Below are 24,581 nucleotides of genomic sequence, written 5' to 3'. Positions count from 1 at the left end.
AGTTGTTTTATTCTCTTGTTCATTCCTCTGTTTTATAGGTTTTTCTATTCTGTTATTGTAAGCTTCTCTGAGCCTTGTTGGGAAGGACAGCATATATGCTGAATAAGTAAATATTTGCATGAATTGCTGAGAGGTGTTTTCTCATCTGTTTATCAGCAAAGTTTTAACTGATTCCAAAGCAAGATGTCTATCGGTGAGGTTACTTTTTTGCAAGATAAACGCTGCAGATATTTTAAGCAAACACATACAGCAAAGAGAACCTGTATGTTCGATTTCTCTGCTGGGAATGTCTAATCAACCTCCAGTTTTGTGAGAGCCAGGCCTAGGTGAATGCACTGACTGATAGCACTTAGCCTCAAGAAAAAGCAAACAAGTTTGTACTGCTAAACCAGAAGCCTGTACTAATGCAGTATTTTTGCACATTGACCAATCATTTAAGTATTTGATTAACCATTAATTTTATTATTTATATGTATTGATTCTTTCTTTTTGTCATAAATCTTGCTAGATAATTAACTTCTTCACTGTGGTGGTGAGGATCGGGGTGATGAAAGCTTAATCATAGTGAAAGCTGCATTGCTCTTCCTAAAACAAAATTATGTGACTTGGTTTATTTAGATTACTAGACTGATGTTTAAGAGGAAGGTTGTATATGTTGTGTCCTCAGGCTCTGGGGTTTAAGGATGTTGGTCCTCATTCTTTGTCACAGAAATTGATCACCTCTCCCAGGTCAGCGTTAACTTGGGCCGAAGGTGTGTGATGCAGCATGTTCATGTAATGCAAAAAATAGAATGAATGTTGAAGCAGGACCAGTGATGAGTTTTTGGTATTTCAGCTCCTTAACTTTCTGATAGGTTAAAGTGTCAGTGGTTGAATTTGCAACATCTTCCATATCATTTGATCCAATTTGTTAGTTGTTGTTTTTTTCCTCATGGAAAATAGATAATTGGAAAATTGTGCCCATGTTGACTTGTAAAAAATATTTAAGTGTGAACTATGGTTGTTTTCTGTAGGTTTAGATGGACATTGGTTTAATTTTGGTGCTTTGATAGTTTATAATGAGTATGGATAACTACATACTCCAAGCAAGAAACAGCCTTTTTTCAATCCTGAATCTTTGTGCTTGCATGCAATACACTGCACATCTAAGTCAAGGAGATAACATTCCAACTCCAATTCTCTTTCAGTACCTACTGCTCCCATTGCTATGGTGCTGTCAGCCCCAAAATTAACTAATTCCCCTTATTTTTAGGGTTTCTGTTTTAAGCGTGCTAGAAGAAGATTTGAAAATGAGGGGTGGTAGAAGCTGTGATGCTAACTAGTTCCTGTCATTTTTAAGACCTCTAATAGCACCCTTTTGGTAGTTCTTTCCTCTTCATTTTGTCTGGTGTGGTTAATGGGAGTAGTTATAAAGTAGGCAATTACAGGTACAGGTATGCAGTTAACCTAAGTATAATTAAGGTACCAAATAGACAGTAGGGCTGAAAGATGCTAGGCACTTAAACAAATTGGGACTGGCATTTGTATAATGCAGTTAAGCAGATTATGCACTTACCTAGTATGCATGTAAGTGGAGCACACTGCTCCTGTTTGACTAAATTCTCACAAAAGTGCTCTTCTGTAGTTTTCTGGAATCTAATTTACGATGTTATCTGGTGCCATGAGCTCATATGTAACACATTATTGTTAGATTTATTTTTTCCTGGTTAAGTTGTAATGGTGGTCTCTCAAGATGATTGGGACATACATTAATAACTTCCTTGTAAAGTTCTGCTCAGCTGGCTATAATTGATAATGAGTATAATTCTAAATTAGGAAACAAGAAACCTTAGGTCAAGCAGTAGATACTACTACTTATTTACGTATTTATTTTGCACATGTACTTTTGATTTTCTGGAGGAAAGGTTGAGTTGCACTGGTTGCTATTTTGGTCTTGCCAATCAGAAGGTGTGTCATGCCTGTGCATATTACTTCAAAGTCTGATATAGCTTAGTAGATACACATGTTCAGTTTAATACTTTTCACCTTTTACAGGTTTCTCTCACTTTTTGCAGGTTCTTTATGTGTGAATTTGCTCTTATGCAACGACCCTTTTTATACCAAAAATTGTTAAATTCACTATTATATGATCCATGTGGTGGAAGCCTACAGTTAGCTGCTTTCTGCAGTGCACTGTGGGAGCGACACACACCAAAATATAGTCTCTATGTGGATCTGTGCTCCTCGCTTGTTATCTGTGACACGTGTATCTCCATTATGATAGTGCCCTGTGCTTGTGTGTACTGTCTGCTGTAGGGAAGTATCAAAATTGTCCGTAAAAGTGGTAGAAATGGATCTGGGAGTCAGTACAGCTGAGGTCTTGGAAGGTATCCCTATTTGTTACATTGTAAAGTATTTTTCCCTTTTATGCAAATTCAAGCTGTGCATCCTTTTCCAGGAACGCACAAACAGCATAAAGTGAAGAATTTATTACCTGTATTTGTTACCAAATGGTGAATGATGTGTTTTTTTGCACTAGATCCCAATCTGTGGTACATGTATCACCACTGATACGCAGATAATCTGTCAGCGGTATGTGTTAACACATTTATTATAATTACTTTACATGACAAAAATTTGCTGGAGGTACTTAATGTTGAACTGAAAAATTTGCTGGTGGTACTGAAGGTTGTATTGTTTTAAATTGTTGGGCGCAATCTGTCAGTTTGGGAACCGCTGTACTAGATGATAATGGTGATTTTTAGTTGTCATTGCTGTCAAGCTGCATATGGATGGACATTTGAATTCCGTTAAAATGCATAAAAACATTTTTATGTTATCAGTTGGATACTATTTTTAAAGTTTATTTAATGTAAGTTTATCTAAACATGTTTTGCATTTAAAGTTGATTAGTTACTTAGGAGAATTATCAGTAATTACTGAATCAAAGTGATTCACTGTAACCAGAGTGTTAACACTTCCAGATCTCGTCCTCCTAAGTACTTCTAGATCTCGTCCTTATAAGTCTTCACACTTAGATTAGAAAAGAAAAAAACTTGCTAGCATTTTTGATTTCCAGTTGGTCATTGAACTAACATAGGTGAAGGAACTGAAAAGAAGGAGGATGTTGTTTCTGCATCTGCAGAAGAGACCGTGGTTTTCATAAGCAGATGTAGTACTTAATATGGCTCTAGCTGATCATTGTCACCATTCACTGATTTCACTTTCTCTAAAGCCCTGGCAGTAAATATTTACTTGAATATAGTTTTCCATATATGATGATAACTTTAGGTTTTATTTGGTTAAGTTTTAAATTAGGTTTGGTTGGTTAATTAAAAAATTTTCTTTAAAAAAAACCCCTGGAAGCTTAAGAACCTTTTCTGCCTTGATATATTAAATTTAGCTAGTAATAAGAATGAAAACACTGGATTTGGAAAACACTGTAAGAAATGTTCCAGCTTATTTTATAGAGGATTATTTTATGATCAATTTTTGTTATCTTTTTAAAAAATGTTATTTATTTTAAAATCATGATACCAAATTCTACAGTGTTATACTACTGAACATTAGCTGGTGATTGTAGAGGACAAGAATGATTTTTTTTCAGTGAGCAGTGGAAAAATAGCCAGTTTTGTTATTTGGAGATATGCTGGCAATGTAGAAGTATATTGCACTGAAAGATCAGGCAATTTTTTCTGCCAAAAATAAATAAAAAATGGCAAAAGATTCCCAAGAGTCTGTTTTAAATATAAAGTGCATCCATCATGGGATGCACATCAAAAGGATAAGGAAGTCAGAAATGTCAGATTGTATGGTATTAAAAAATATGATTTAAGTGTAAGGAACGTCTGAAAGGGAGACTGCATTTATTTGGCTCATTAGGGGTGACCTGTATTTTGAGGAACACAGTCTCTCTAATCAGTATATGGTAATGATAGTTTTAACTTTTCTTCTCTGTGATTAAGGCTATCTTAATTTCTGAAAATTCAGCAAGTACATTTCAAGATCTCACTACTTATTATCTGATATTAAAGCATTAAAGGACCATTTTTCCCAAAGGTACCAACTGTGTGTCAGCTGAGATCTGACGGACCATGAAGTAGATTTTGAAAGGAGACAGGGCCTGTGGAGAACCTAGGATTTTACTTTTATTAATAAGTGTAAATTTGTGGTATTCTTTGGCTTTCAAAGGTCTTGAACTATGTTACTTACTAGAGGAAATGTGATATGCAATTTTGAGTTAAATTACACTCAACATGATTTCTTGATCTTTAATTTACCAAAGCTAAACTGTTACAGATACTAAACTAAACAGAAATGAAACAGAATCAACTCAAACAAATACTCTCCATAATAATAGACTAGAGTTATATCATCAAATTGCTATCATAACCAATAATGTGCTGTGAAGCTAAAAGTGGCTGGTACAATTTTTTAGTCATAGTTTATATATCTTCTTAATCCTGAAAATATATTATCTGAAGTCTGAATTGCATCTTCAAAGTCAGTTATAGAACATCCTTTGTTTTACTTCAGTTTTATGTAATAACGAAGCCTTTCCTCCAACAGGGTGTATCTATACCTGCTAATTAGCACAGAGGAATGAACTTTAGCACATATTGCATATTGCTCTGAGTTTATTGCTCCCAGATGCCGCATTTGAATGTGTGCCTGGGACTGCAGCATATTGAGCCAGGTTGCAGCAGCTCCAGCTGTCAGGGGACCCAGGCTCAGCGTACGGTGGGAGGGCTCGCTGGGGCACAGGGGTGCTTCAGTGCAGTTTCTTATTTACCTGAAATTACAAGTGACCCTAAGTGCCTTTTGACTTCTAAGAACAGAACACACTTAAATACAGTTTTCTAGACGTACAGTTTCTAGAAAACTGTATTTAGGTTTGTTTAAACCAAGGGTATCAAGGGATGCATAAGACTGGATTGAGCCCATAAACTACTCCATATGCTGTGTGCAGTGTGCGCACTGTACTGCACTTAGGAAGTGGGTTTTTAAACCTAGTGCTGCAAGAATTGACATAACACTCAGTTGATGAATAGCAGAAAGGCTTGCTGTAATAACTACCAAAAAGCTACAAAACTAATGACAGAAAAAGAGTCTTTCCCAATATAAAAGGAACTGTTAGTCCTTGTATTATCTTAGCTGCAAAAGAGATCTTTACCCAGTGCAGGCATGAAGCAGTTCCTGTACAGCCTCACAGTGTGGCTCTTTCGCATATCAGCTGGGTGGCAGGATGGCTTGTTGGTCTTCCCTGGATTGCACACACCTTGCTGGCAGTTCTTGCTTTATACTGTTTAGTTGTATAGCTTCAAAACATTTTTCTTTGATAATTGGCTGGTTAAAGTCCTAACAAAACAGGGAGGAAAAGGGTGACCATCATATCACAACTGTTAAATTGCCTGGCTCCTGTTTTGGATTTATTTAAGTGCAAAGACTTGTGTTTCTCTGCAGCCCCTGTAGTTAGGTTAATTACAGGTGACGGGCCTGAGTGGTTAAACAGGATACTTAGAGGTGTTACTAGACTTGCTTTGGGGTACTTGTATATCAATGGGGCAGATTTGCAGTAGCTTATACCAGTGATGGTCTGTTTACTGAACTCCAGACATAGACTGAATGGTTGAGACATTTGTAACACCTTAGACATTGGATGCCTGTTTGGATAAATATTAGCATGTCATGTACAGGACATTTTTCCAGTATTCAATGCATCTTTTACAGGTTTTGCTTGAAATGTATATTTAGTCTTTTGTTGTTCTTTTGTTGCTAGTTCAACTGAAATGCATATGTAGTTACCTTGCCTTCACTGGCTCATCCTTTCCTTTGTTTTCTTAGCTTGGAAATGCACATGTGATGAGTGTGTCAGGTCTCTGCCAACAACCAATTTTATTATTTTACAGCACGGGTCTGGTATTGGATACCGCAAGCACTCTGCTGTCTCGACACCTAATGGGTTGCAAGCCATTAGCAGAGTTTGATTTTCTTGTGGCAGTCTTGTTACAGCAATCCAGTCTTGCCCCAGCCATTATCTTGCATCACTGTGCAAGAAACGCTGTCCAAGCTTTCACAGTTTTCATATGCAGCAAGCACCCTGGACCAACCCCAGCATATGTACTGGCTCTAGCCTTGAGTGCTGCATGCAGCATGTGCTGGTCCTGCCCCTATGTGTTACATGTTGTGTGCAGAACTGGTTCAGGGCATGTACTGCATGCAGCACCCATGCTGGCCTGGCTTTGTACACTGGCTCTGGCATGTAGGAAAATTCAAAGAAAGAGAAAAGCTGGACCATCTGAAACTTGCTCTCTCTTTCAAAATTCATGATAAATGCACTCCCTGCCTCCAGAGGGAATCTCCACCTGCCTCTGGATGATACTTCTGAGCAAGCTACCTGAGATCTAACTAGATATGTAGCTTGCAGTAACTCAGATGCACGATCAAAGGCTACCCCAGCCACCCTCTTTGCTCTATGGGATTTCTCTGACACTACTCAACTCTGTACCCTATTCCAACCTTACTCCTTGTAACCAATAAAGTTCTCCTTCGTACCTAGCATAGGAGACTTACTAGGAGTGAATCTAGATTATGCCTTGGGATCCCCTTGGTTTGGCTAAGGGAGACCACTACTTGTGCTTCTGACTGAGGGAAGCACCCCAAGTTCTTGGAGTGAGTCAAGTACCCTCAAGGGCTACTAGGCTTGTGTTTTCCTACAGCCATTCTTTCTTTCCCTTCTCTGACACTGCTCCAACCTAGTGGTCCAAGGCTGCGGGAAGCCTACACCTGGGTGCAGCAATCCAGGAGTGGCTGCACCAGGGAAGGAGGAAGCACAGCCTGCTTGTATTGGGTGTCCCCCTTCATACAGCCAACAACAGCATTAAGCCTTGAATCACTGCCTTGTCCCTGGGGGTTCCCAGGCAGCTGGTAGCCATCATTGCCCCTTAGCTTCTCTCTGAATGCATAAAGAAGGGGCAAGAACCTGGTGGAGACTGAATGCATGGGGGTAATTGCACATACAAAGGTGTGCGCACACATATACACACAACACACGCATGATTTGTTCAGCTCCAGGAAGATAGATCATTAGAAGTGCCATCGGGTTTCTATGGGAGACAGGTATTACAAGGCTGGATCTTTCTGGGGGTCCTTCTATCTGCTAGGGGCCAGAGTCAGGTGCTTTGGAGGCAGCTGTAAGAAGCCGGCAGCAGGGTGGTGCAGGAAACCTTCTTCCCTGAGCCCCCTTTTCCCTTTGCTGCAAGGCCACTTACCCAGGACTTGGGAGCAACTCAGTAGAGCAGGCACAGGATGGGCATGGTGAGGAAGGTGGAGCAGGAGACAAAGAGCTTCAAAAGGGTGTTGCTGCCATGCCAGCTGGACAGATTCCCGCACTAGATGGATGACAGCACTTGCTGGCAGATAGGGTGGGTGACAGACTGGGCCAAGATGAGAGAAGGGAATCAGAGGGTCAGTACCAGCAGCCCTCACGGTGACCCATCGTTTCCCCCTCCTACTAGGCAAACACTGCTCCCAGGAACATACAAGAGCTCTCTCAGGATGCAAAGGGAGCCTTTGCCTACCAGCAAAATGCAGCTGACTCTGGGGTGCAGCAGACTCCCATGCCCACACTGGGGTGACAGCATGAAGCAAAAGTTCATCTCAGATCCCAACTGCTGCTGCAGGGAGGAGTTTAGGGAGGCTGAATCAAATGGAGCACATTGGAACCAGGATGCCAGGGTTTATGTCCCGACCCCAGCCAGAAGCACCCAGAGTTCATTAATGATCCCTCGTTAGAAAGGTCCCTGCAACACCCTGGTGGAGAGCTTCCCTAGTGCTGGCTCAGGTGGGGACTGCAACCCTCCTAGCTTTGAAGCCTGCCCTGCACTCACCCTCTTCTGGTCGTAATGGACGGTCAGGAAGAGCTGGGTCAGGCTGGGGATGCCCTCCTCAAAGGCCTGGCTGCCCAGATCCTCCTCCTTACATTGAGTACAGCCAACACCTCACTCTGGTTGCGACACATCCCCAGCAGCTCGAAGGCGAACTCCTGGCTCAGCTGCTCCAGGCGCAGATGCTCAGGCTGTGGGAGGAAGAACACAGCCTAGAGGAATGCCTGGGAGCCCTATCCTGTAGCAACCTGAATGCACAATTTTGGGACCCCATCACCAAAAGGCAGATGATTCAGCAGAGGAACTCACTGCTGCAGGGCACTGAGATGCTGAGACTCAACCAATGCAGCATCACAAGTATCTGAGCCAAGACTCTTACAGCAATGTCAGGAGTAAACCTACTAGTGTCAAAGCTGCATTTGGAGGTGGTCACTCAGAGACAACAGTCCCACGATCTGCAAGCACCTATCAGGCTGCTTTTCCTCTCGCAGGATGGGTACAAGGTTCCTAAAAATGCTACTATGAACACTAAATTATAACCCTCATGTAACACTTTTGTAACCATAACATGCTGGGGTGCACGCCTGTGAGGTGTTGCAAGGTCACTACTTGCTTAAAACTGAGCAAGCACCTACAGATTTTGTAGGCATACATTTTCAAAAATGCCCAATAGTAAGAAATCAATTATGTAAGTAGTCTGTAAGTAGCCATTAGCATTAAGTGTAGCAGTAAGAATAATGAAGATGAAAAAAAGATAGGTGTAAAAATAGTTTGGGAACAAAAGGACACTGTACTACTGAATTATTGTGCTACTGGACTACACGCCCGAATGTCCCAGGAAGACCCTGAATTGTCTTTTGGGGAATTTAGTGTTGTTGCTTGTCATTTATGGTCAGCTGCTCTGAGCCTTTCTGGACAGAGCAGGATATAAGCTAAATAATAATAGTAACACCTCCATGCTGCCCACCCTGGGGATAATGTGGGGGGTCCTGTGTGCCCCCTGCCTGGCTCACACAGGGTAGGGACCAGAAAGGAATCCAGGATGGTGCTGAGCCCCCTGGGTCCAAGCCCCAGAGTTTCACCCTCCGATACCCCCTGGCTCCCTGCACCCCCGGAGAGCTGTGGCCCACAAGAGAACCAGGACGGATGGAGACCTGAAAGCCGGCAAGTGCCTGACCTTGAACTCAGGCTCCTTGCAAGAGAGACGCTTGAGCTCGTGACTGAGCTTGAAGGCAGCAAGCATGCCATCCTCCCTGGCAACCGAGAGGTAGGCCTGGCTGGCAAGGCCCTTACAGGTGTTGATGTGGGAGAGGGAGAACTTGAGCAGGTCATATTGGTGGGTGTTGGTGCACTCCAGGCAGGGACAGGAGACCCAGTGGCGGTGGGAGATGCCTTTTTTGCGTCAGCACATCCACGATCTTGTAGAGGTCAGGGTGAGCAGCGTCATGCCAGGCATGAAGCGGGAGGCGTCAATGGTATTGTCGAAGGCCAGTGAGAAGGACTTGAGGTCCATCTTGAGCCCCTTCTCCTGGTTCAGCCGGTCCAGCAACAGCTTGACCACGTGGGGCTGGTCGGTGTCCACGGCCACCAGCAGGGCCTCGTGGACCTGGCGGAAGTCAAATTTGCCATAGCGCAGCAAGGCCTTGGCCACTTCCTCCCTGCCCGCACAGATGGCCAGGTTGAGGGCTTCCTGCCATGCCCGGTCCTTGGTCTCGTCCAGCTGCTGCAGGATGCCATCGCCTACCTGCAGCAGCTGCTGCACCATGGGCGGGTTCCCATCCTGGATGGCGCCAAGCAGCCCCTGCGAGAACTTCAGCTTCCTGTTGACGATCTCCCTCGAGTTGGGCTGCTGTTGGGGAAGCAGAGCTGGTCAGATTAGGAGAGACCCTCCAGCTCATCCCCCTGCCCACCCCGACCTGCTCTGAACCACCTCTGAGGAGGATGACATCTTCCATCCCCCTTAGATAGCCCGTCCCAAGGCTTTGCCAGGGCTAGAAAATATCCCCGGTCCTCCTGGCTGGGGGCTGAGCCTGCCCCTGGGGCCTGTGACCACTCAGCGAGCCACACGCCCTGCTGTCCCACTGCAAGCTGGTGGAGAGGACCTAGGAGTCCTGGGTCCCAGCTCCTCCATCCCTCCAGGAGAGGGGCTTGGATTTAATCCTGCCATGTTGCTGGCTGTCATTCAGGGTCCGGGTCTCCTTTTCCACGGCAGCCCCTCAGGGTCTCGCTGTCCTGGTCACCGCTGAGCCGTGGCTCAGAGGCAGCCAGAGGCAACTGGCTCCGGCACACAACCAGAGGCGAGACCTAACCTGAGGGCCCATCATATCATCCTCCCCCTCGGGGCTCAGAAGCAACTGCTCCCAGCTTGACAGGAGCAGCTCAGTGCCAAAGACTTGTTTCCTCCTGGCTAATTAACTCCCCTGGTGTCTCCATCAGGTGCACTTGAATTCACAGCTTGCAACACCAGCTTCCAAGGGGCTGGAGGCATCAAGGCTGGCTAGAAAGGGATAAACAAGGGGTGCCACGCTCAGGAACCACTGTGCAGAGGGGTCCTCCGAGGGCTGCTGCACATGGAGGATAACAACCCCCTTCTGCAGCCAGCCAGCGGAGCCCCCTCTCTGGCTCACATGGCAGGGCTTTGCCGTGGGGCCAATGCTCAGCTTGCTGGGGAGCGCTGTCCGTGGCCGGGGTGGTCACACCTTACAACACCCAGGTGTGGGGGCCGGTTCCTGGTGGACAGAGCTTGGGTGGAGGGCTGTGTTATCCAGGGTCCCTCAGAGCCAGGAGATCTGGGCTTCTGGGGTGGGAGGGGACAGGGACCTTGAGAAATCTTCACAGAAGTAGGGCAAAATTTTGAAGGTGCCCCTCACCTCCCCCCCCGACCTGGGGCAGCCAGCCGGAGGAAAATGTGGGCATGCAGCAGGGGAAAAGCTACTGCAATACCAGGAGGAGCCAGCGCTACCACATCGTGGATTGAGGCAGGCCTGGCATTAGAAACAGGTCTAATGTATGGGTCTGAACCATCTCTGAGAGAAGCTGGGGGCACAAAAACAGGGAAAGGGGGTGACAGGGCCAGGTCCCACAGGAGCAGGGTGAGGGCTGTTACCCAACCAGCTCCTTCTTGCCCTCCAAGGGGAGTGAAGGAGCTGCGCCGCCCTTTCCCAAGACACAAAGCCCTGGGGTCTCTGCAGCACCCACACTCTCAGTGCAGGCCATGTTTTCCCTTCACCAGTTGCTGACAACAATTGCATGTGCAGACAAAGCAGACTCCTAGAGCCACCCCTGCCGTGAGGCACTTTGCAAGGTGGACCCCAGCTAAAAGGCAGCCACTTCTGGGGTGGAGGGAGGAAGCCGAGCAGAACACAATACAAGTATGTGCATGGGGGTAAAGGGTCCAGCCCACTTCCCTGCCCCTGACAAACCAGGCTCACAGCACCCCAGGGAAACCACCGGGGACAGCCGCCCCCGTTCACAGATAGAGAGCACAAAGCTCAGGGCAGAACAATCCTGGCGCACACAGCGCTGCCGGGACCAGCATCTCTGCAGCCCCTTGGCGGGACAGAGCGCTGCGCTGGACCAACCCGGTCAGTTTGGAGCTCAAACAGTAGGCAGACAAACCAGGGAGCTACCTCAGCTCCATGTGAAGCCCTCTGCCCTTCCCAGGGTTACCCTCACTCCTGCCCTGCCCCAGCCCAGAGCGAGCCAGTGCCTGGCTCCCCTGCTCTGCTCTGGGGGTCACTGGGGGCCTCGCAGGGTGGCTGGGGGACAGGGGGTGTTTCGCTCCCCACCTGCTCCAAGGATCACAAGAAGCCTGAATTCTCCATTTGGGCCAGGTCTTAGCAGGAGCCCTGCCCACAGACCCCTTGGAGTAGCTCCAGTTGCTCAGCACCATTGGACCTTCCTCCAAGGAGACTGATGCTCCAAGGAAGGTGTCTGGATGATGAGCTGGGAGAAGCAGGTCCCTGATGCAGCCAGGATGGAGAGGATGCCCACTACTCACCACGGCGCTCTCCCCCCACCCCGCTGCCACACTGTGGCATGGTGCTGAGCCGGAGGCTTGTTTGTGCACAGCCTGGCAGCCCCCCTGGGCAAGCCTGTGCAGAATGAGGACGAGGACAGGCATGGCTGCCACGCCGCCCTGTCTGCCTGTCCCTGGGACTCTGCAGGGGTGCTAGCTTCCCCCTTTGTCCCTTCCTTGTACCAGCCAAACCTGGCACTGAAACAGCATAAGGATCCACAACCCTCACCGCAGATACCCTGTCCCCTTGGTGCCCTGGTGCAACCTCCCTCTCCCCCTGTCCCTGCAGGTGTCCTTGTAGCTTGGGATCCTGATTGCTGTCTGCTTGCTCCTGCACTGCAAGGTGGATCCCAGCTGAATTTGTGCCCCGGAGGCAGAGGGAGGCAGGACAGCCACTCATGGGGCAGAGGGGCTTAGTTCAGCCCCTGAATTGCAGGATGAGAGCCCATATCATTGTTGCATAGCTGATAGCTGAGCAGCTCCCACTGACAGCCAAGGATGGGCAGAGCACTGCAGCCCTCAGCACCACTGCAGAACCAACCATGCTCCAATCCAGCTCCTGACACCCATGGGGCCTGGCTGCACTGGGCTCCAAGACACACAACTGCCCATCAGACTTGTGCGTGGCCAGCTAAGCAGTGGTGCTGACCCCATGCACCCTAAGGAGGAACGCCAGCGCCATGCAGCCTAAGCAGCCATGCACCCTGAGGAGCGGAACTGACCCCCTGCACCCCAAGGAGGCACGCCCACCCCGTGCCCCTGAAGGAGACAAGCAGGCCCCATGTAGGCTAAGGAGCAGCGCTGACCCCATGCACCCTAAGCAGCCGCGCCCACCCCATGCACCCAAGGAGCCAGGACCAGGCAGCACGAGCCCGTCCCTGTCTCCCCTGCCTGCGCTGCTGGTGCTGGTGCTCCTGCCCGGCGGGCAGCTGGGGCACCTGCGGCAGGTACCCCAGGCCAGTGCTTCCCGCCTCGAGCTTCCCGCTGTGAAATGGGCCTGCCCGCGCCGCGGGCTACACGGCCTGGAGCGCGGGGGAGGGGGCGGGGCTTGCTGGGCCGTGGGGCTTGGCGGGGGGCGGGGCTCGGCGACCGTTGGGCAGGGGGCGGGGCTCGGCGACCGTTGGGCGGGCCTGGCACCATGGGGCCGCTGTGTGCGCTGTTGGTCTTGCTGGGGACCGGTGAGGGCGCGGGGCTTGGTGAGGTGATGCTGTGCAGTGCGGGCGGGGGACGTCTGTTTGCGCGCGGGCGCTGTGGGGAGAGGGGCTGCTTTGAATTACACCAAGGAAATGTTTGGGAAAACGGCTCCCGGCCGTAATTTTTCCAGCTGTTGAGTTGGTGTGATAAAAGACAACGCCTTTGCTCACAGAACCTCTGCCTGTGTCCTTAGTCCAGCAAGCCACACCCTGGAACCATGGCGGATCTAATTTTAGGGCATCTTACAGGCTTTCTCCACTGTTAGCAGGCTCCAGACTGCCTCACAAAACGCTCAGAGAAGCGCCCCCCAGTCCCCAGTGCGATGCAGCGAAGGAGGTGTCCCCCCCAACCTATAAAACCAGTTGACAAGGGGCCACTTTCAAATGAAAGCTGCCTAGAAAGTAGCTGTAGGGTTGCTGTGGGATGGCCATTTTTATGGCGTGATCGTGACTCGGCACTGGTGGCTCGTCTTCAATTTGTGGCACAGAGCCCCCAGTGAATTGTGCGATCATTGCTGGGCTCTGGTGGCCCGTTTAAACATCTTATTGCACGTTTCACCAGTGAATTGTGTGATACTTTGCATGCGGGGCCGGTCTAAATTGATTGTGCGATTCAGCAGTTAATCATGCAACAGTTACTTTGCACACGCCATCGTTTCTTGGCATGGGCGGACAGTCTAAAGTTACTGCACGATTCACAGATTAATAGGGGCTGGATGAGACCTTGTACATCGTCGGGTCCAGTCCCCCTGCACTAGGCAGGAAAAAATGCATAATAGCTGTGTATAATTGCATAATGGTTACTTTGCACAGGTGGCTGGTCTACATTTATTTAGGTATTCACCTGTTAGTTGTGTGATAGTTACGTTGCACAAGTGGCTGGTTTACATTTAGCGTGCGACTCACTAGTGAATTGTGTGATACTTACTTTGCACGTATGGCTGGTCTCAATTTATTATGCAATTCAGTTAATGGCGTGACCATTACTTTGCACGTGTGGTTGTTCCTTGTCATGGGTGGCCAATCTAAACTCATTGTGTGATTCACCAGTGAACTGCATCATAGTTCCTTTGCACGTGTGGCCAGCCTAAATCTATTGTGCCAGTTCACTAGTTACTTGTCTGACAGTTACTTTGCACAGGTGGCTGGTCTACATTTATATACACACTCAGTGATTGAGTTCTGCTCAAACTTGCATAATATATGTGTTGCTGGGGAGCTGCTGCCAGAGACACAGGTGTAGGAGGAGCGGGGAGCGGCAGGGGTGGGGGTGAAAATGGAGGAACATAATGCAGAGAGGGGCATGTTAAAATAATCAAGCTAGCGGTCATAGGCGGACTTGGTATGGTAGGGGGCATGGGTGTTTGCCGTTGAGAGAGCTGGCAGAAGGGGGAATAATTCTGGGGACAGGGAATGAAAATGAAGGGGAGGAGCCAGGCAGAGAAATTGGCTTACAAAGACTACTGAATTAAGATCCGGATATCAGGCCTCTTGTACCTCCAGAATTAGTTGTCTGCAGCAAACTGCAGAGTGACTGCACAAAATGGAGGACATTGTCCAATTAATGTAAACTTTTAAAATATTCTGTTTTCCCAGCTTGTGACTCTCATGGTTTCCTGAGACTTCAGTTATCTCTTACTGATGTTAAGGTGCCAGGGATGGTAGAAGCAAGGGGTGGCCTAGGCACTAATACACTACTGCTCTTTAAGAAAATTCAAATTGTTGCCCTGAGGTAGACCAGTGGTCCGGGCTTGGGGCATACATGTAGGATGCCTGCCATGGATTTGGGAGTATCTGAAGGCCCAGACTGAAAAGAATGGGAAGGAGAATACTTGCAGGTGGTAGTGCCACACAGACTTGTACGATTGAGTTCTGCTCAGTCCATAGGATTTGGAACTGATTTGGCCTGAGAGACCAGTGGTGTATAAATCTGGTCTCGGGTGCCTGGGATTGCTGGACAGGGAAGATTCTTCCCAATCTTGAGCAAACAGTGATTCAGTTCTGTAGTGAAGTCCAAGGGTTGTTGATCAGGACAGTGACTTCTGCACAAATCATTTTTAGGTCTGTATAATCTGGAAGGGCATTGCCCCACTACTACAAAGGCCAGATTCTCCACTGAATCCAGTATTCTGGTTTTGCTCATTTTATGTCTTTATATTTTTTTCTAGGTTTTGCTGAGATGTCAAAAATCCTTTACTCTGAAGTAATAGTACCAAAAAAGCTAGAACCTAGGGGTGGTGGAGACAGCAAGGTAATTTTTCTCTTTTGCTAAAAAGCAGCCAAATGTCTTGCTTCAGTAAAAGGTTGTTAATATACACTCAGAAGATCCCAGATAGAGGACCATGTGCCCCCTCAATGCACACGCACCCCACAGAGCAAGGCAAACCCCCCCACAGTTCATAACAGCTTGACCATGGGGGAAATGTCTTCCTGACCCCAGATGTGGCGATTGATCTGAATGTGTATGTGGAGAGGCAAGACCCTCTAGCATTGGCACAGCCCAATCAGATTTCCAGGCTTGGCTGCATCCACCACCCAGTGCCTCTGAGGGAGGCTTAAAAATACCTGGACACATGTAGCAGCAAGTGTGGAGAAAATCCCTCCCAGCCCCATGCCGCAACCAGCAAAGCCCAGAAGCCTGGGAAATCCCCAACCAGGTGCTGTCCAGCTTCTTGAACACCCCGGGTGGTAGAGAGCCCCCACCATCCCTAGGTGTCTATTCCACTGCCTCCTTGCTCTAGCAGTGAAGTCATTTTTCTGGATATCCAAGCTAACCCTGCTTTGCTGCAGCTTAAAACCACGGGCCTGTGTCATCCTCTTTGCAGCAAGAGAGAAAAGGTGCTTTCCCTCTTCTTTGTGGCAGCCCTTCAGATATTTAAAGACTGCTAACATGTCCACTGTTAAGTACCTTTTCTACAAGCTGAACAGGCCTAGCTTCTTCAGCCTCACCTTATATGATTTGCTTTCCAAGTCCTTTATCATCATCATCTTTGTTGCCTGCTTCTGAGCTCTTCTAACTCCTCTACATCCTTTCTAAAATGTGGAGCCCCAAACTGAATACTCTAGATGGGGTCTAACCAGTGCTGAGTACAGTGCATCTTTCATCTAATGCTTCTATTATTGTATCCCAAAACCGCATTTGCCTTTTGTGCATCTGCATCATAATACAGACTCCTATTAAGTCTACGATCTACCAAGACTCCCAGATCCTTCTTCATAATGCTGCCATCCAACCAGGTGTCACCCGTGTTGCATCTGTGTTCTTGATTCTTCCCAAGGTGCAGCACCTTGCATTTCTCATCATTGACCTTCATCCTGCTAGCTTCAGCCCAGCTTTCCAATCCGCCAACATCTTTGTGAATTCTTCCCAGTTTTGTGTCATCTGCAAACTTGCTAAATTCCAGCCAAATGAAGGTGATTTGGCTAGCATTTCATTTTGGGGGGTGTTAATCAGGGAACAAGTTCCTGCAATGTTAAATGTCCCAATTCAGCTTTTTTGAGATACAAAGTTGCAGGTCTCCATTTTGAAATAACTTTTACCTTCAGACTTTCTTAAAGCTTGTTTTATATTACTGCTACATAGAATTTCAAGGTTAAAACTAATAATTTTAAGCATTAAAAAAAGATGCATCTTTAATTTTCAACTTTCCCTTTGCAAGAAAATCAAAATTTGTGGTTTTTATTTCAATTCTGAAAAAAGCCAAATTTGGAGTTCTTTAAATCTTTCATAAAATGAAACTTCTGTGGGGTGCATAACTCTACTGAAGGAGAATTGACCTCATTTTCAATGCTGAAGTCAGTGCCTAAGATTGCCTTACAGTCATACAGCTATGTAGTAAGGTGATTATGTGGGCTCATATCACTCCTAAGCACATTTCTATTCTGGATGAGTACTGTTCCATGTTTAGACTTGGGACATGTTTCATGTAGAGCATAGTAAGTATTGACCTTGTGACTGCTCAGAAAACTTTGTAACTCATAGTTTTGCTTATTACGATCAAAATAAAATGAAGTAGAAAGTTTTCTGAGCAGTCATGCAGTAATGGTTGCTGTGATCTAAATGAAACAAGTCCTAAGTGCCGGAGCCATTGAGGACTGCTGTATGCTGTAGTGTTGTCAGTCCCAGTCCCTACAGCACAAACAGCTAGTTGTTGGTGCTGGCCTCCTCACCACATCAGTCTCCTGATTGTATTATCCCCGGGGCAGTCAGATATTAGCTCAACACATGTTAGATTACACCATCTGGAGAACCTCCTTCGTTATTCTGTGATGGCCCTTAGCACGTGTTTTACTGCTTGAAATCTCAGACACTAGTGTTTAAAGTGCAGTTAACACGCCCCAAGTATAGTGTATGACAAAGCCCATAGACTTCATGATTAACTAAACAATAAAATCACTTTAACATCCCACAACTTTATACCTATGTGGTTACCATGTGTGGGGTCCTGTTTCTTTTATAACTCGAATTGCACCACTGTAAAATTGTAATGTTAATGCATTCTTAATCAAGTTTTAGATTTGTCTGTTTTGGGGCTCCTTGTCAACTCTGGTGTCTTTTGTAGCCAGGGTTCAAGATAAGAGAAGAAAGATATGCTCTGAACACAGACTGATTGAATATTGCAAATTTTGTTTGATGAAAGGTAGGAATTGCTTTGCCCAAAAGTTTTCAAAAAATATTAAATTGTATGTTTTTCTATCTTGTCTGCTACAGGTGGAGGAGTCCTATTTAATCAAAATAGCAGGACATCACCGTATTGTTCATCTGCAGCAAAGAATGCAAGTGCTTTCTTTCAACCTTTCCCTTTTTTTTGTAGCAAGTATAAGTGTACATGGCAATTTAGAGAAACGAAAACAAGAAATCTGTTCCAAGTGACTTACGGTTTGTTACCCCAAAGTGGTGACCATTCAGTGTTTAGAAAGACACAGACTTTAGTCTGTGTGCGACCAGGACCTTTTTTGCAATCTAACAGAATTAAGGTTCAGCTTCAGTTCCCTCAGCGGTCACCACTCAGGTCAGAAAAGAGGCAAAAGAGAGATCTACAGCCTGCCCTTTTATTGGTCACACCCCAAAATTAAAAGAATATACGCTTATTTCAGTGCCTATCTAGCTATGTACAATAGTGCAATATGGATTCTCACCTATATCAGCTGGGGATATTTGGGGGGCGGATGGAGGTAGCAGCTTGCCAACTTGCAGCGTGTCATCTTCATGTGTGGAATTCTCCAACTTTCCTTCCAGCTCACATCCTATATTTACAAGTAGCTTATTTTAACGTTTTAATAAACATTAAAGCATGAATTCAGATTTCTTTGTTTCACTGTCACTGAAACTTTAGCAACTGGAATGAAACCAGTCCTCTTGTGGGTGGAGAAGATGTCAGTTAGCTGGGATTGATGTCCTTGTGAAAGCTGCAACTCTGCGGTTGAGGATTTCTTATGTCCTTCCTTTGCTATCATGGAATACTGTTTGCAAACCTCCTGTTTTCTTTTTGCCTTTGTTCATGGTTTTCACTGACCAGACTGCTTTGTTCCGAAAGTTTATCTAAGAAATTTAAAATAAATACCTCTATTATAGCAAAGCCACTGGTATATTGAGTGCTTTTGGTTCTAACAATCATTCCTACTAACATTATCAAGCTAAAGGTGTGATATATAGCTTTTCAATTATCCGTTATAAGGCTTCCTTACTATTATGTCATCTTTGTGACTCTGCTCTAGTTTTTCTGGACGTATTAGTTTCTTTCTTTCATTGACCAGGCTACTTGTCATGTCTGCAAAAGTTCACTCCTGCTTAAGCTTCAGTTCTGTAGCTTGGTACAGGCCTCTTGAAAATGGCCCAGACTGGCAACAAGTGATTATACATTTCCACTGAGCATAGTGTGTTCATTTAACAAGAACACATTATTGTTTTAATAGGATTCTACCAGGGGTCAGTAGGCTGGATCTGGCCTGTGGAGCAACTGGATCTGGATGTGGCCCACAAAATCCCAGGACTTTGTCTATGCCATGCCTGTGCCTGCACTGGGGCCAGGCAACTTCCAGCTACCCCCTTGCCACAGCTACTTTTTCACCCCCAGCCTCCCTCCAGCTGTGGCCTGGGTGGAGCTTTCAACCAGTGGGGACCTGTGCCAGGGCAGGGCAGCTGGGAGCTGCATCCACACTGCTGGTGCTTTCTCCTCCCACCCCTCCCTTCTTCTCCCAGCTATAATGCAGAAGCAGTAGCAGCTTAGACACAGGCCCAGGAAGAAGCAGCAGCAGCACAAGTGGAGCTGCCAGCTATCTGACATTGGTAGAGGCACAGATCGCATCCCCCCCCCCCACTGATGCAGTGTGGAAGCCATGCTGCCTGTTTCAGACTAGTGCCAGGTTTTTCCAGGCCACCATTTTGAGTTGAATTGCGTAACTCCATGGCCAGCAACTTTTTCTTCTCAACAAAAGATAAAATGTTAAGTTACTACAGCTGCCACCCTTAACTAATGCTTTCGAAGGTTGTCGGAGCAGTAACAGTTGTGGAAAGACTGTTTAGTTAGAGGTGAAGTAACTTTTCCACTCGAGGTCTGTGTTTTTACACCATTAAGTGTCACAGGAGTAGTCAAAGAACCCACTCATCCATACGAATTTTCATCCAAGGGGAGCAAATTTCAGAACATATTTTAGAAGAATTAAAAAATCTACTTCAGAGATGAGAATAAAAAGAAAAATCTTCAAGGTGGCTTCTTCAGAGTCCATTTCTGGGGTGTAAGGTTCATTTGGTGTGCAGCTGAGATTTATCAGGAACTAAGGTTTCTGAGACCACACTGGTCTTTTCTTATATTTTGCTCCAGGCATTGCTAATTTATTTATTTATTTTTCTTAGAGCAAATTTCTCTACCTCTCAAAAAAAATCTCTTGTCAGTTGTGTTCTGGTTACATCCAGGAAAACTTGGATTTTTTACACTGGGCTGGTTTGCAGCCTGCTTTCATTTCCAGTGGGTTGCCAGATTAAGAATGAAACCAGATGACTGCTATTGCCAACCTTGGCCATGTTGAAGGGGCCTAGCATAAACTGTAGAAATGTGGCTGAGACACGAGTCTTAGAAGACTGAGCGACCACAGAGTGAACTATTGGAGATTTCATAACTGGCATGGTCAGCAAAGAAATTAACATTTCTAGCAAAAAGCTAAAATGGGATCAAATTAAAAAGAGGAGAAAGCCTGAGAGGAGGCATTACACAAGGTAGTCCTAAAATATATAATTCACGTTAGAGCTTAAGAATGTTGTTAGGAATAGGGGTTGATATATCCTGTGTCTGTGTCTAAATATAACATGTATTTAATATACTTTTGCTACAATGTATTTTTTTAAAGTGCTTTAGGTAAAGTTTTAAAAGCAAAAGTAATCTTGTCATTGAAGTCTGTAAAACATGGTGAAAAGAAACCAGGACAGTAGCAAGCAGCAATCCAAAATGGTGAAGGCAAGAGATAAAAACTCCTTTCTACCAGAAACTCTAAGTTTCCCAATGACATAAATTCTATCTAATTTGAGGCTTTCCTGGACTATAGAACAGAACATTTTCAGTCTAGTTTTTGAATCTCAGTGAAACAAAAAAATTGAGAATGGAGCGTGCAGTGAAATATGAAAGTTTGCATATGGTACGAAATGATTCTGGGTAGTCAGTTCCCAAATTGATGGTGAGCTGATGTTTCATAGTTTCATAGTTTGTAGGGTCAGAAGGGACCTGAGCAGATCATCGAGTCCGACCCCCTGCCATGGCAGGAAAGAGTACTGGGGTCAAACGACCCCAGCAAGATGTTCATTCAGACTCCTCTTAAAGCCCCCCAGGGTAGGAGCCAGCACCACTTCTCTTGGAAGTTGGGTCCAGATCCTAGCCATCCTGACAGTGAAGTCGCGCCTGATATATATCCTAAATCTCCCCTCTGCCAGCTTGTGACCGTTATTTCTTGTCACTCCTGGCAGTACTCAGGGGAACAGGGACTCCCCCAATGCCTGCTGGTCCCCCCTGACTAGTTTGTAACAGGCCACTAGATCCCCCTCAGCTTTCTCTTGTGGAGGCTGAACAGGTTCAGGTCCCATCGCCTCTCCTCGTAGGGCCTGCCCTGCTGTCCCCTGATCATGCGAGTGGCCTCCTCTGGACCCTCTCCATGTTGTCCACATCCCTCCTGAAGTGTGGTGCCCAGAACTGGACGCAGTACTCCTCATAGAGGGGGAGGATCACCTCCCTGGACCTGCTCGAGATGCATCTGTGGATGCAGGACAAGGTGCGGTTGGCCTTCCTGACTGCGTCCCCACACTGCTGGCCTGTGTTCATCTTGGCATCAGTGATGACTCCAAGATCCTTTTCTGTCTCTGCCCTGACAAGAAGGGAGATCCCAGCCTGTAGGTATGGTGCTGGTTGTTCCTCCCCAGGTGCATCACCTTGCACTTGTCAGTGCTGAATCCCATCCTGTTCTCATCCGCCCACCCCTGTAACCTGTCTAGGTCCGACTGCAGCCTATTCCTTCCTTCTAGCGTGCCCACATCCCCTCACATCTTAGTGTCATCAGCAGATTTGAACAGGTGCTTTTTACTCCCTCGTCCAAGTCACTGATGAAGATGTTGAACAGTGCGGGCCTGAGGACTGAGCCCTGGGGGACCCCACTGCCCACATCCCTCCAGGTCGAACATGACCTGTCCACCACCGCTCTCTGGGTGCAGCCCTGCAGCCAGTTGGCAACACATCTGACTGTGTGGGTGTCTACACCACAGCCCCCAGTTTCTTAATGAGAACGGAGTGAGAGACAGTGTCAAAGGCCTTCCGAAAGTGCAGGAAGATGATGTCCACTGCTGCCCTGCATCTAAGGATTTGGTGACCTGGTCATAGAAGGCCGCCGGGTTGGTCTGACAGGACCTGCCACTAATTAACCAGTGTTGGTTGCCCCTAAGCTTAATCTCCTGACGTCTGAGGGAGTCCGGGCCTGGGAGAGAGGTGTGTGCTGTGTGTGTGCAAGGGGCAGGGGAGTCCAGGCTTGGGGGTAGGTGTGCTTTGGGCCCTGGTGCTGCTGCCCCGTGCCATGCCTCCCCCCCCCAACACGTGGGTGCTGTCCAGACACGCCGCCTGCCCTCGGCCCGGGACGTGGCTCTGGTCCAAGCTACATCCAAGGCCATGTGGAAACAGGAGTGGCTCCTGGGACTGGATCCATGTCTGTGGTGTCTCGGCTCCAGTTCTTGCTGGTCCAGTCCTGTGCCCCAAGGGTCACGTTGAAGTCCTCATGGGGTGCATCTACCCAAGACACTTACTGCACATTAGCCTAATAGCATTGCGCAGTAGTGCATCACAGCACAAACTGTGCTAATCACCTACTGCCCAGTGTTATTAGGCTAATGCGCAGTAAAAGTCACTAAATAACTGTGCTCTGGCACTACTGCGCAGTAACTCTAGGTACTGCGCATTTAGTCAGTACTTTATTAAGCAAGTACTACAATAAACACACAGTATCTAAGATGTGTGCATGAACATATAAACATGCCTACTGAGGACCAGGCACTTGTGAGGACTCGGGGTGCTGCGGTGGTTGGCTTCTTGCTGATTGAGTCATGTCAAGTCAGCACTGTGAGTGGGGGTGCCGACCTTAACCGGGTTCAGGATAGCCCCTGTGTTTGGACCCAGAGATGGAACAAGCAGCCAGCACCGCCTCAGCCGTTTGCAGGATTTCTATCTGCAGACCTGGGGAGAACAGGGTTGCCCCATCCTGTCTCTGTAAGGTGGCTGAAGTTGACCCTGTCCCCCAGCTCCAGCTGCCATCTGGCTTCAGTTGTGGGCTCATGTAAGTTTTCTGCAGGAACAGTACAGAATGCACCCCTGTCCAAATGTACCTGAGGAGACCTGTCCTGCAGCCATGGAGGCTGAGGCGGTGATGGTGAGGGTCCTCAGGACTGAGGGTTGGTGGGAGACTCAGCGGGGGCCTCATGAAGGGCAGCGCTAGTCGCAGGGCCAGCAGCAACTGCATTCTTCTTCTGCAGATGAGAGGTGTTGTGAAAGCTGTGGGCCTGCTGGAAATCTCTGCCATTCTGCCTCCTGGGCCCCTTGCCCTCCCTCACCAGAGCCTTCACGGCACAAGGATCTAGTGATAATCCCTACAGCGATCCCCATGAGCTGCACCTTGTTTTCAGCATGCGGCGGGTTCTCCAGACTTGTTCAGGAAATGCCACTGTTTCATCACGGATGCTGCCAGTTTGTTTAAGTTTCCTTTCTGTTTTCCCTTATGCACATGTATTAAGAATTAAAGTAAGTGTCCTGTCTTTAATAATATGCCTTTGCATTTCTAATCCATCAAATGCTTATCTTTGTTTTTAGAGAGTTCATAGTTGAGGATTTACCTGTTTTTACTTATGACGAGAAGGGAGACCTGATAACTGATTATCCATATATTCAAGTAAGTTTTTGGATGTGTACCTTGTAGGGCATGATACTGAACAGAATTAAGCCATCAGTTTTCCGAAAGGAATGTGAAAATGTTGGATGTTTGTTGCAAATTTTTGCATTTTTTTGTGGTACAGTTTTGAGCAAACCAAGTCCAAGGGCTGAAGGCTGCACAGTCTAGCCCTTAGGTATAGTAAGTAATTCTTGGGGGGGCAACCCTGAGGTGTAAAATACTGAATCTTAATTAAAGAAACAGTCAGATTATAAATGGAGGAAGAACAAAGGTGGCCCAGTTTTAAGGGTGCTAACCAGGGGTTTGAGAGACTCGTTCATGTTTCATTTCCATCACAGGTTTCCCCCATTATATTGGCAAAAACAGTTAATCCTTTTTCAGAACGAGTCCTTAGATGCTGCTTTGTTGAGTTGCAGAGCCTGCCTGGCCCGTGGAGTGGAGTCCAGAACAAGGATCTAGGCACCTAGGGTCAGATTTTTCTCTCCCCTGCTAGGCATCACACACTGTTGTCTTTGCCTTAAGGCTAATCAGGAAAAACAGAAAGGATGTTCACCTCTTACTTTAGTGGTTTTTCCTGGGACTTTTGCAGCATGGAATAAGTTGAGGCTAGGTGGCCTAATCCATGTCAGTGCCCAGCGGGTGGAAGGAGACCTGGGTCCCTAGGCTCCATAAGCAGTACACGGGGAGAGCTGGATGTCTCAGAACGGAGCAGCTTAGATCCCAGGGGGAAAATACTCAGCAGCAAGTGATATAGGGTGTAGGACAAACCACCTTCCCCTACCCCCACTCCAAACCCCCACCCCAACGTCCTAGCCAGCCATTGAAGCTGTTTGTTTTCATTGGGGGCGGGGGGAGGGAGGTTACAAAAAAAGACTAAGATTATGGGTAGGTACAAAGGTACTTTTTAGCTGTTTTGAAAAGGGTAAAGGCAGCAGTTGTTCAGGAGTGGGCATCAGATGTTAGAACGCAATTGTTATGTCTTCACAAGCCTGCAGTGATGAACACTGGATGAACTGCCCTAACTGACACTGAATAATACCGGGTTAACGTAGTGGTTCTGGTGTATTTGTACAGATGATCGGGCAGATGTAA

At 46.9% G+C, this 24,581-nt stretch overlaps 1 protein-coding gene, 1 long non-coding RNA gene and 1 pseudogene across 4 annotated transcripts in view; 2 read left to right on the top strand and 1 right to left on the bottom strand.

Moving 5' to 3' along the window:
- Positions 1-3,869: 3,869 nt before the first annotated feature.
- On the bottom strand, positions 3,870-12,919 carry LOC149875489 (short transient receptor potential channel 2 pseudogene; annotated as a pseudogene). The gene is made up of 2 exons (XR_016439673.1): positions 12,775-12,919; positions 3,870-9,714 (listed from the first exon to the last, which is right to left on the bottom strand). The product of XR_016439673.1 is annotated as a short transient receptor potential channel 2 pseudogene (transcript).
- A 75-nt stretch (positions 12,920-12,994) lies between these two features.
- Positions 12,995-18,628, top strand: LOC149875488 (uncharacterized). Of its 2 annotated transcripts, none has more exons than XR_016440040.1 (3): positions 12,995-13,061; positions 15,245-15,327; positions 17,788-18,628. It is a non-coding gene; the product is annotated as an uncharacterized LOC149875488 (long non-coding RNA). The 2 variants fall into 2 exon arrangements; XR_016440039.1 differs by having other exon boundaries at positions 13,015-13,079.
- A 4,762-nt stretch (positions 18,629-23,390) lies between these two features.
- Positions 23,391-24,581, top strand: part of LOC149875487 (disintegrin and metalloproteinase domain-containing protein 9-like) — a 39,101-nt gene continuing 37,910 nt past the window's right edge. Inside the window, exon 1 of the mRNA XM_090055098.1 lies at positions 23,391-23,489. Coding sequence (XP_089911224.1) covers positions 23,391-23,489 — 99 coding nt within the window. The remainder of the gene's footprint in view (positions 23,490-24,581) is intronic.

This window comes from Crocodylus siamensis, chromosome 1 (genome assembly GCF_052110815.1).
Source record: "Crocodylus siamensis isolate JL-2025a chromosome 1, ASM5211081v1, whole genome shotgun sequence".
Classification (NCBI taxonomy): Eukaryota; Metazoa; Chordata; order Crocodylia; family Crocodylidae; genus Crocodylus; species Crocodylus siamensis.
Note: the sequence above shows the minus strand (reverse complement) of the source record. Positions and strands in the feature narration are given on the sequence as shown.